Source organism: Elgaria multicarinata, chromosome 9 (assembly GCF_023053635.1).
Source record: "Elgaria multicarinata webbii isolate HBS135686 ecotype San Diego chromosome 9, rElgMul1.1.pri, whole genome shotgun sequence".
Classification (NCBI taxonomy): Eukaryota; Metazoa; Chordata; class Lepidosauria; order Squamata; family Anguidae; genus Elgaria; species Elgaria multicarinata.
In genome coordinates, this window is record NC_086179.1 from 79,064,584 (window position 1) to 79,077,511 (window position 12,928).

The 12,928-nt window shown below is 41.1% G+C and overlaps 1 protein-coding gene across 1 annotated transcript in view; it reads left to right on the forward strand.

The window, feature by feature from the left end:
- The window catches only part of LAMB4 (laminin subunit beta 4), a 52,545-nt gene extending 47,000 nt beyond the window's left edge, over positions 1-5,545 (forward strand). The window contains exons 31-33 of the mRNA XM_063134145.1: positions 1,136-1,312; positions 2,546-2,696; positions 5,355-5,545. Coding sequence (XP_062990215.1) covers positions 1,136-1,312; positions 2,546-2,696; positions 5,355-5,494 — 468 coding nt within the window. The 3' untranslated portion in view covers positions 5,495-5,545. The remainder of the gene's footprint in view (positions 1-1,135; positions 1,313-2,545; positions 2,697-5,354) is intronic.
- The last annotated feature ends 7,383 nt before the right edge of the window (positions 5,546-12,928 follow it).

The following is a 12,928-nucleotide window of genomic DNA, read 5'->3' on the forward strand; positions in this document are numbered from 1 at the left end:
ATGAAAGCATTCAGTTTTCTTGAAACGCTACGAATGTGTTGCAATCATATCAACTTTTGAAGCTAACAGAACTGCTTTTATTCATTGTGTCAGGTTTTGAGTCAAGTGTTTTCACGTTACATTTCTAAAAGGTGGGGCATGAAACTTCTCAGTAACTTACATATTCAAAATAATACACACACATGCTTAATGCTGTTTTTTTCCCCTCTCAACGTTGAGCTTTAACATAGTAGGAGGAAAAGCCAGACACCATCCTATAAGGCTGCTGTCAGGGCTCCTGCTGATAGAGCACTACCCTCCCTACTTTCAATCTGAGTCATGTCAAGTCTCAGTTAGGTAGGAAAGGTTTGCTTGAGATGTGAAGTCTACTCACACACAAATAGGAATGTTCCTCCCCTTGATCTGCAAAGAAGGACTTTGTACATGTGTGTAAAGACCAAATGTGCACGACTGTGTGCATTTGTACTTTGCAGATCTGGTTGTCATCTTTTATTCAACCTGGACTCCTTGTGCCCTCAAAAACCGCCTTATACACAAATTCAACAGGTGCAGTGATTTAAAAGCATCATCTGTTGAACGCCTGCCTCAAAGGAGCCCTTTCTAGTGGGGGCAGCAGTGGCAACTGCATTTCCAGACTTAAAATGGCCCCAAGCAGAAAATTTGCATAGTTGAGTTTTTGCCTTATTATTCAGCAAAATGTGTTTTTATTTCTATTTAGAACCCCAGCTTTTAAGATGGGTTTTTCCCCTGCCACTATCTTTCCTATCATTTCAGTTCTCGGCTTGCTCACTTGGTTTACCCTCTAGTGCAGCTTTTCCCAGCCTGATGCTCTCCGGAGGTTTTTGACTTCAATACCTATCTGCCACAGCCATAGTCAGGAATGCTGGGAGTTGTAGTTCAAAACATCTGGAGGACCCCAGGTTTGGGAAGGCAGTGTCTCCCCCATCCACACTGAAGTATGTCTTCATACAACTGAAGTACATCTTCTCAGTCCATTTCATGCATCTGGAGAAGCAGGTTGTTGCCTTAGAAAAGCGTACGTCAGAATACACCAGTTAGTTCCCAAGATTCCACCTTGCTCTCTTTGTCTTGTTGAGTGACGAATATCCCATTGATTATTATGGTCCTTTTGCAGGCTGGGGACCAAATGAATAAGACGGATGCTGAATTACAGGACTTTTCAGAAAAACAGTCAGAGCTGGAAGATGAAATAACTTCCATGAAGACTAAAATGCAAATGAATAGGAACCAAGTAACAAATGCAAGATCAGAGGCAGAAAAGGCACAAAAACAAGCTATGGCAACTAATAAGGTAATGTATCTTCTTTTCCATTTGAATAAGAAGCAGAAAATGAGTATGATAACTTACATGCCTTTATTTACTCCTGTTAGGCTTTGATCCATTGAAAGTTAGTTGTGATTAAGGCTGTATTTCTGTACCCACTTTCCTGGGAGTAAGCCCCCTTGAACTAATTGGGAATTGATTTGGTGTAGACTTGAATAGGATTACAGTGCAAGTTTTGTTGAAATGTATTAGACTTAAGATGGCTTAGTTATTTTAAAATATTCCTAGGCTACCTTTAAGGGTAAAAACCCTTTGAAGTCAAATAATAATAATAATAATAATAAAAAACAACAACAACAACACAAAACTAAAACCAGGATGAACCAATAAGAGCCAATAGCAAAATTAAAACAAGCCAACTAAACAGAGTCCATTCAACAGGTCAATTAAAAACCCTTAAAAGAAGGCCACCAAGAATAAATGTATCTTTAGGGCTGATTGAAAGAACTGTAAGGACCCCAGTTGGTCATAGGTAGGCATGGGTGTCGTGATTACAAGTCCTCCTGCTGAGATGTGAGATAATAAAGAGGTCTGCTGTGCAATCCACAAGGCTTTATTCAGTAAATAGACAGATCTTCACACCTGAAGGGAGTGTGAATGTTAGGAGCTATCCGCTAAGCTTAATTAGCCTAACAAAGCAAGGCAGTTGCCTATCAACTAAATGGACAGTTTCGTACTGTGCCAGACAGGCTTTCACCTACATGCTTCAAGTTGTAACCCCTGGAGAGTGGCTAGCGCAGCAAACCACCTGCCACCTCCTCCCAAGTCCCCCTGCTTGACCCAGTGCGGTGGACTCTGGGATCTGTCAACTCCAATACTCCCTCCCCCTCTGACAAAGACTGAGTTTCCAGGGAGGGGGAGAAGCAGGAAGACCATCTCTGAACCTGGGCCTCCTGTTTCATAACTTCCTGGGAAGATTCTCCTTGACTCCTGGAGTGCCTTAGACAATTTCCTCCACCACTTCCTGTCTTGGCTGGTCTACTTCTCTTTCAGGCTCTGAGTCTGATTCAAGATACACATCAGGGAGACTGGGCATCAGCCTGACAATAGGACCACTATAAAGAAACATTGGATGAGTAAAATATGAAACTGTCATTTCTCTCTCCATCTTCTGCCCCCCCCCCCCGTTTCCCTCTCTTTCTTTTACATGTCATTGAATCTATTGGGAATTATTGTCAAACTCGGTACTTGTAATTGTAGGAATTTGCTAATCTTAAAAAAGAATATGCCAACTTGCAAGAACTGAAAGCCAAAGGCCTTCCATTCAAAACCTTAGAGAAACTGAACCAGTTGAAAAAAGAGGCAGAAGAATTGGCTAAAGAGACGGAAGAGAAAACAAAAAGAATAGCAGGTATACATCTTGCATTTACACACCCACAATGACACATGAATATTTTGCATGACATGAATATTGTTATATTGTAATGGTACACAAGTTGATCCAACTTCTTGCCTTACTTAGCAGACCACTGGAAGGAGTTTTACAGCAAGTGGGACTGTACCCACAGCTGCCAGGTTGGCAATCCAAGCCCACGTTGCAATGGCTTCTCATTACATGCAAAACTGGCGAGGGGTTGTTGGTCTGGTTGATAAGCCACCTATAACCCATTGACAAGTGGGTTGCTTGTCACCACCCCCAAAAACCACCCTCGCCAGGTTCACACATAACGAGAAGCTATGGCATGCCACGGCCACACCCTGAATATTCAAAATGCTGGCCACCCCCTATGATGGCTTCTCATTGAGTGTGAACTGGGCCTATGTCTGACATAAACTGCAGTATCCTCTTACAGACATTGGATTCAACTGGAATGGGGAAAGAATGGCATTCTCTTTCCTTTTCAGATGCCTGCTGGCTATTGAAAACAGTCAGCCAAATATTTAGTTCCCAGGGAAACATATTGCTTCTAATTTACCTAACCATAAGGAGATACTTGGCAGGCTATTAAAATAATCTTCTATCCAACCAGTTTAGCCTTTTAGCAGACTCTTACCCAGGCCCCAGTTCTACAATCATGAAATCACCAAATTGGAAGGGATCTTTGGAGGTCATCTAGTTCAAATGCTAAATCTCATAACAATATATTGTACTTTATTACACACACACACACACACACACACACGATTTGAGTAAACTAACACTAGCAGTCTTAAAAGATAACATCATCTAGAAAAGTGGTTTCCAAACAGTGTTCTGGGGGATCCTAGGGTTCCATGCCAGATTACCATGGATTCTTCAATTAGAAGATCAATAATGGAAGACTCATATCTCAGAAAAAAGAGGTTGCTCAACACTGCTGATGTTCCCCTGCAATACAGAGCCATTCTGTTTGCTGCGTTCTACAGTAAGCATGGACCACTTCAGACCTCCAGGATCTACTTTGTGTGTTTTTTTATCAGAATTCCAAGATCTATCAGTTGAAGCCAGGTGCACAATAATGGCACATGAGCAGGACTAGTTACCTCCTACAACCAATGAGCCATACGTTGGGATAACCTGCATATACAACTATGGAAGCAACAGCTAAGCTATTACAGAATATGATTCTAACAGTCTAATTTACAAGGAGGGAAAAGCTATTGAAACCTTTGCCAATCAACTGCCAGTCACCCAGTATTCTACCAGTATCTACTAACTTCTTTCTGTCCCTCTTCTGAGGCACGTTCTCTATTCAGACTGAATCATTCAGTAACAGAGAGGGGTTCTGTGACAGAAATGCAAAGAAAATAGGTATGTGTGACATACCTGTATTTCTGCTCCCCACAACCGATGGGAGAGTGATGGCGGCTGGGTGACGGGACCAGGAAATGAGCAGGCAGGATGTGCCATGGCTGCCTCTGCATCACAGAGGTTTAAAAGTGCCTACGTTGCAGTTGCAAGGAAGTCGATTTCACCTAAACATTAGGAGAAACTTCCTCGTGGTAAAGCATTGTTTAAGGATGGAACAGACTGCTTTGGAAAAAAGTGGGCTCTCCTTGGCTATAGATATTTAAACAGAGGCCTACAAGCCATCTATCAGGGATGCTATCGTTGCAGATTCCTGCACTGAACAGGGGGTTGGACTAGATGTTTTAAATTATATTATTTTTTATTGTAATTTCAACAACAACAACAACAAGAAAAGGGGTAGAGCAAAAACAAGATGTTCCAAAAGAAAAGAAAATATATAGTAGAACTACATGCTTTATCAATCTCAGTTCCAATTATTACAGGATTCTAGGAAAAGTAGATTATACATAAATTTCAATAAAAGCAGGCTAACATATTCTTTAAACGAGTGCTTTATGGCGCTCTCTTTACTGGCCACTCACGGATGTTCACGGGTAATTTTGACAATGCTGTCAGCCTCCGACATATCTCCTGCTTCTTTTCTCAGTTTTAGCGTCACAAAATAAATCTCAGAAAATCCAACTCTTCTGAGGTATGTTGGATTTGTTAGGATTTCCTGCAAGTGCAGGGGAGTTTGCGCTATAAAATGCCCACCAGAGGACACTGTCTCATTGAAATGTACAGCCAACATGGTTGCTGGTCTCTTTTCCATGTAATTCTGCTCGTTTCAAATGTGGAGGAGAACCAGGGAGAGAGCCACGGTAAGGAAATGTGATTTTCCCCTGTGTGAAAGTTCTCAGAATATTCATATATATGTCCATTCAAAAGTAGCACCTATATACCACCCTTTCAAATGTTGCTGGTATTGTTAGGGCTTCAATCCATTGCATGATAGGAGGTGAGCATTTACCTTCCAGTGCTGTAGTATCAGTCTTTTGGTCTTTCGGTCATCTACCAGGGATATTCTAGTTGCATATCCCTGCACTGAGCAGGAGGTTGGACTACATGACTTTCAAGGTCCCTTCTCATTCTAAAATTATATGATTCTATAACCCTAATGCAGGGATTCCTTGACTGACAAGCTTATATGAAAAGGGTTCCCTACTGATTTAGAATCTAACAGAGTGATTAGGGTTTCATTTACCTAGTGGTGCACATTATGTTACTTTTTCATTTCAGATTTAGAAAAGAAGATTCAAGATCTGAACCAGATTAAACAAAGTAAGGCTGACCTGCTGAAACAACTGGAGGATCAAGTCATAGCCATTAAAAATGAGATTAGTCAGCAGTCAAATACATATGAAACTTGCAAAAGTTAGTCTAAGAATATAACAAAGAAACTGGAAATCAACAAAGCGTTTTCTGTAACTATTTTGTAATGATGAACATTTTACAAATTGCATTATTCTTATAACACGAAGGTGTTGTTGTATGGGTTACTGATTACACATAAAGAAATATAGTCCTGCTTCTTGCATGGCAAAATCTTAGGCACGTTTACCCAGAACTAAATTCCATTGTGTTCAGTGAGGCTTACCCTTGAGTAAGTGTGCATAGGGTTGCAGCCTTATGCTCCTGTTTACAAATTTAGGGAATGATATAGTTTGGAAGCAGGCAGCATAAAAATTGCTTGGATTATACTAAAGGGCCCATCTAGTCCAACATTCAAGTGATCAAAGTTCTGTCTTCAAATAACCCTGTTGTCATTTATGTTATTATTTATCTTACAGTGAAAAAGATGATCTTGCTAAGGCTTACTGACTTTCTCAGCTCATGCTGTCATCTGATTCACTTCTTGAGCATGTGAAATAACTGGGAAATTATATTCAGATTTTGAATGGAGGAACTCAAAATCTCTCTCCCCTCTGCTAGCTACTTTCCCCTCCATAGAGTTTTACATAAACTATGTAAAATCGTAAACATGGATCTGGAATCCAGGAGGATGGAGCAGCTTTGGGAAATGTTATGCAAAGAATGTTTTTAGTAACCTCACCCCATCCCTCACTCTAAACTGCCTTCCCCCAAGGCTTTACACTTTGAAAAAAGGCAAGAAAAACCTTTGGGTCTTTGAATGTTGCATTCCTTTTGAATGTAATTTGTCCTCTAAATGTTGAAGAGACTTTAGAGGATGCTGTAATATTATAGCAATATTATAGCTGATCATGTAAAGGTTGTCTTTGTGTGACTTCTAGTTCATTTAGAAATTAGAAAGAACTCCACATCTCCTGTGCACACCAGAATGATACAAATATAGCATAACTGATTGAAGATATAATCTTAAAACAAGGGTGTGGATGATCTGTTCTCAGAAAACTATGTGTTTATGTAGGATACACTTACATTCACTAACGTGATCCTTAGTTTAGCTGATGCCAAAGTATGAAAACTTGGTCAAATCACCTTTTCTGTACCTGCCTGGTGTCAGTGGTGAAGAGGTCCCAGACCTGGACTGGAGAAGAACACAACAGATCAAGTTGGTACTGGATCCCAGGAATTTACTCTTCTGTAGTGCCTTATTTCTATTCACATTCCTTTCCACAGCACTAATGTTACTGGGGTCTTATCAAATGATGCTGTATATGCTGTGGGCGGCCTGCTGGTTGGTGGGACTAGATAAGGGATCTATTATTGCAGGGCTAGTGCTTGTCCTACTAGTGGATTAATGCTTTGCAGCGATGAGAATCATAAGGGGGTGGCGTTACTTACAAATTTAAGGGAAAATTTCTTCATGCCCACTAGGTGGCAGCAAGTAGCCACTTAAAAATTCCCTTCATGTCCTCACCAGTACAACATTATGACTCTCGAGTACAACATTATGACTCCTTTAAAAAAAAGTAAATTGCATATTAGTAATTTAGGTTGAATATCTCTTTTAGCATTAATTAATGAAACCAGATGGGAGAAATCAAGCAGAGCGCTAGTACATATAACAGTAGATGAGCTATTAAAACTCTACAGCAGGCCCAATTGAGCAATCATGACCAAGAACAGCTAGTACTGGGAGGGCAGCAATAACTATTAGATGAAATACGTAGCAGCGTTTATGTACCTGGGCTTATCGGAAAACGTAGCCACACGCATGCAAGGGCTACGCTGGCCCTTTCTTTCCCATGGGGTATAAATTCAAGAGCTGGATGGACTGTTTTATGATTAAAGGGCAGGCTGTGTAACACTGTCTTCCCATATATTCACTGCATCATATAGGGAAGGCTCTCACGTTCATCAATAGAGGAAGTCTGCATGCATAGGCTCTGATGGCCTCTGGTCCACCAACCTGTAGGAAATACCATGCAAGTTGAGCATCTTAAGATCTGCTAGTTTCTGTGAACTCCCAATCTGTGTTTTGATGCTATCATGTTGATCCAAAATCGGGCAGTATCACGCATACAGACTACAGATGCATAATCCGCTTCACACATCACTTTGTGTGGACAATATGGGCTGTGAGTGTAACGTCTAAACCCCACCTCATGTTAAACCTTATCACAGTGTGATTGTGTGGCACAGCTCATCAGCCTTTATGCCCATACCAAGGCAAACATCCTTCCCTTGTTTCTCCATCCCACATTCAAATCTGCTTTGAGTATATTTATTCTGTTCCCCATCCTGCACAAGCTTTAAATTTACCCACAATTGAAAACATGAGCTCTACTTCCAGCTCGAGTGATAAGAAAAACACCTCAAGACAATATTCTCAAATAATCACAGTTAGTGCCCCCTTTTTAGCTTCAGGATATAATGACTTTTCTCTAATAAGTCTGTAATTTAATCAGAAATGTACGAAACCATCAACATGTATATGTGCTTTGAAAAGTGTATATTTTAATTTAATATTGCAGAAGTCTTGAGTAAAGACCGACAGGAACTGGGCTTCTATTTGGGAGTAAAATGGCACACAGCTAGATCATTTATGGAAATGGCTTTGTTGCCTCGCAATGAACACATTAGTGTGTTATATCTCACACTAATTTGACCTATGTTTTCATAACGGGCATTCCTCAGCTAGCCATGCATAGGATTGCAACCCAAAGTAATCACTACCAGGTTCTTAAAAGCCAGCAAACACAAGGTTCCACCAATGCCCCACCAGATTTAGCATGCCCCAATCAAAACTTTCTCATTTGGGACTCTGCTAATGGTGTTGTTGTTATTATTATTATTAATAATAATTACATTTACTGTATATATCACCCCATAGTTGAAGCTCTCTGGACAGTTTACAAATATTTAGCCCATTTGCCATATTTGGCCCATTTTCTCCAAGCCCTGCTCTCTGGCTCTGCCAAAGGGATTGGTATATTTTCAATCCAGGCAATGGCCACAGAAATCTTCAGAGTGTGTAATGTGCCCTTGTTTTGATGCCCTCTCCTCCAATCTGATGCCCACCAGATGGTTTTGGACTACAACTCCCATCATTCCTGCCCAATGGCCATGCTGGCTGGGGCTGATGGGAGTTGAAGTCCAAACCATTTGGAGAGCCACCAGATTGGGGAAGGTTGCATAGGTCTTCTTGAAACTTTCATTCGAGCAAATGAGTGCCGCCTTGTGGTGACCCTTAGCAGCATCTGAAATGACAACTTCCAGACTGCTACTGAAAGAACAAATATAAATATATATTAAAATCATCATAACACCAACACAAAAGCTGAGCTTTTTTAAAACTCTACTCAAAATATTGTATGTCACTGAGTGGTTGGAATTTCCTGTGGGACAGGAAATCTGTGTCCTGTCCTGGCTCTTGTTCTGACTTGGCTGATAACTTGAAATCATTACCATGGCTCTAGACTTGTTTAGGAATGAGTTACGCCATTGACAGTAATCCTTTCCAGCGAACAGATTCTGTTCTTAGATTATCAGATCACCAGATGTAGAACCGAAAGGGCTATAAAAGTTTCTTCCTCCTACAAGCTATCACATTGGGAATGTTGTCTGAAACATTCCTGAATAGCCAGTAAGCCAAAGTTTTGATCCACCAAAGAGAGAACATTCACAATGCAGACGGGTGGTTTTATGAGTTAAGATAGTATTTGTCTCATCTATAATGAGTAAAGGGGATTTATAGCAGGCAGCAACATACATTAAATTTAGTTGAAACGTTTTCTAATTATATGTCCCCCAAGGCAATAGACAACATGCATTTGTTGTGAAAGCAACGGGACGCAAATGTGATTACATCTAATAAAGTATTCTCAGCACAGGAATGCAAGATATGTGCGGTTTTAAACTTTATTGCATTTCCCTCATTTTTCAAAAATATCACTGTACACTGTAGAAGTTACTATTAGGAAACACATTCAGACAAAAATACAAGACCAGCAGGACTTGCAACTGATCTACTCATGTTTACTGAGCATGCACAGGATTACAGTCTTAATCAGTAAATGAATCAACTAATATAGTTGATTAATCATGGCAACAAATTTTAATCAGTGCAGTTAACGGATAGCTGTTTTTTAAAATTCTCGTTTCTGGTTTGTTACTGTAAATAAACAAGAAACTTTAAAAGATGGCCTTTCTGTCCAACAGATGGCTGCTTTTGTTTATTAAGATTTTCTCATGCTTCCTTCAATATCTCAGAAAAATGCTTATAATAGTAAAGGCAAATGATTTACTCAACTAAAAGGTCTTTAATCTATTACCAGAACTTTAAAAAAAAAAGGTGTGTGTATTTTTATCTGCGCCACCAGGCACAGCACAAATGTCAATACAGCCAATTAGTTATACCTATAACACTTTCAGTGCAGTCCTATATATGTCTACTCAGATGTAAGTCCCATTAAGTTCAACAGAACTTACTCCCAGGTAAGTCTGCAGAGGAGTGCAGGCTTAAATTCTTACAAAGAAACCTGTTTCTATTTTGAAATTATGGGTTGTATCCAATGTTAGTCCTACTTAGCGTAGACTTGTAGGAATGAATGGGACTTAGGTTAAATATTGGATACAACCCCATGACTTCCGAACTTCCATTAATTGGAGGAAAATGAGAAACTGACACCAGAATGGATATTAGTCTAATAGTCTTTATACACTGTATAGCATTTATACATGGCAGCATTCTGCAAGCTGGTATCCTCCCTAAGTGTTGGAGTACAATTCCCACAATCCCCAGCCTGCAGAGCTGGGTGGGGATTATGGGGGTTGTAGTCCAACAGATCTGGCAACACCTAGTTGGGGAAGGCTGTTCTACACCATTTGCCTTATGATCAGGTTCAGTTCCTCTACAGGCGGCGTGCTCCCTTTCTCAAGCATTGGATCACTTTTTTAAAAAATAAACCACAGTGTGACTCTCTTGTCTCCTCTGGCTGACATGGCTGTTTCCCTGTCCAATGCAAGGTCATCCCCTCTTCCAGGATGTGTGTAGTGGATATTTTTCAGCTATGTTTAAATTTGGACTTTCTGGATTCTCCTATGATTACTAAAACTTTATAAGTCATACTTTGCGCTGATTTTCTGGATAAGCCCATCTAAATAGCATTTTTATAAAGAGTACATTGTTGTCTAACATTCTCATGACCTTTCAGGTGACCAAATGCCTTTGAGACCTCCTGGATCGCAATGATTTTGAACCCCTGGTGTTGGCTATCTTGGAGATTTTTCACACGCAATAACTCTCAGGATCTAAAACATTTTTCCCCTTTTTCCAATTATAAATCTTCCTTCTCCCTGTTCATTCCCAGAAGGCATCAACAGTCTCAGCAGGAGAGAAAAGCTTTCGTCTTGCATAACACTTTACTTACCAACATTTATTTACCAGTGGACCATTTTCCCTCCAGTAATATCCTAACCTCACTGCCTAATAATTAAACCCATATGCCTTTCTGGAGCCTGGGGAGTTTAATAATTAGGTCAAAAGCGTAGGAGGAGACATTGAGAAGTGGCTGCTAGACCCTCACTACTATTCCCCTGCACCTTCATTCCCAGATTGATTGATGAGGAGGCAAAAAACTTTTTAACATTGCTACAATAAATATTCTCTCTCTCTTCCCCTCACCCATTAACATCTCTTGCCCCCACACAAAGTCCAGGTAAAGAAGAAGAAGAAATGCATTACCCTTTGGAATAATGTAGAGCTGAGCATGAGGGCTTGTGTTTATACTCAGATGTCTGGCAGTGGGGTGATGTCTCCCCCTAAATCACCTCAATCCACAAATGTCCCTTCTAGCCCATAGCCCACATCTCACATTTCCACTAGCGCCCAGCCAGGACTGGTCCTACCATTATGCAGAGTGAGGCAGCTGCCTCAGGCAGCAAATTTTAGGTGTCTTGAAAGGGCAGCCAATTGTTAGTTATTTAATTAATGATGGTTGTATTTTTACTGCCAGGAAGAGGAAGAAGCACTTTTGAGATTTTCTGCCTCAGGTGTCAAAATAACTTGAGCAGCCCAGGTTATTATGCACTGTGACTTGGATGGAGAGACAGGCACCACGTGCTCCTCTGCCTCAGGCAGCAAAATGACTTGGGCCGCCTCAAAGCCCGATAAAACCGCCATCTTTGTTCCAGGCAGTTTAAATTAGGGGGTGAACAACCTGCAGCCTTCCAGATGCTGCTGGATTCCAGGACTACTGCCCCTGCTGGCTGGGGCCAATGGCATTTGCAGTCCAACAACATCTGTGTGGCTGCAAGTTGCAGACCCCTGCTTTGAATCAGTTGAGGGCTTTGAAGAAATATAGGCTAAGATTTGCATTTCAACTTCCACATGTTGTGAATTGATATGCCTCATCATTTCAGATGCTTCAACATACCATTATTTGACTTTCACAGAGTTACGTACTTTCTGAGCTGGGCAAGTGAGGGAGTATCTTTTCCTGTACTATCTGCAGGGGAGTATAACATATGTGGAAGGGCAGGAGCTCAGTGACAGAGCATGCAGAAGGTGTCAGTGCTGGACATGCAGAATATCTCCGGCTCAGTCCCCAGCATCTGTAGAAGGGGCTGAGAGAAACTCCTATCTGAAACTCCAGGGAGCCTGCTGCTAGTTATCATAAACATTCCTGAACTAGATGGACTGAGTTTCTGACTCAGTATAAGTCACATTCCTATATTCCAATGGCAATCTTTACAGCAGAAACCTTATTTTGTGAATAGAATTAAAGCTAAGCAAGTAGTAGCGATATCCTGTGCATAGTAAAGTAATTTATACGGTCTGTGTGTGTGTGAGAGAGAAAGAGGTAGGGGAAGAAAGAGAGAGAGAGAACAGCCTTGATCTTTGTACGTTAAAATTTATGGGCATGAATAAAAGCAGCCACTGATCACAAAAAGATGCCTTTATAGGAGGGTTTGTTGTTTATTCGTTCAGTAGCTTCCGACTCTTCGTGACTTCATGGACCAGCCCACGCCAGAGCTTTCTGTCGGCCGTTGCCACCCCTAGTTCCCCCAAGGTCGAGTCCATCACCTCCAGAATATCATAGCATTTTGACCATCTTCCGACCTGGGGGTCCCATCTTCCGATGGTATACCGACATATCTCTGGTTGTACTGATCCATTTAGTTTTCATGGCAAGAATACTGGGGTGGTTTGCCGTTACCTTCCCCAGGGATCGTATTTAGTCTGACCTCTCTACCATGACCTTCCTGTCTTGGGTGTCCCTTCACAGTTTAGCTGATGGCATCCTTGAGATACTCAAGCTCCAGCACTACAACAAGGTAACGATCTCCTTTGCTGGTACAGAACCTTTTTCAGCCTGAGGACCAAATTCCATTTGGGAGAAATTCTGGAGAGGTCCAATTCCAGTGGTAGGCAAGGCCAAAAATAC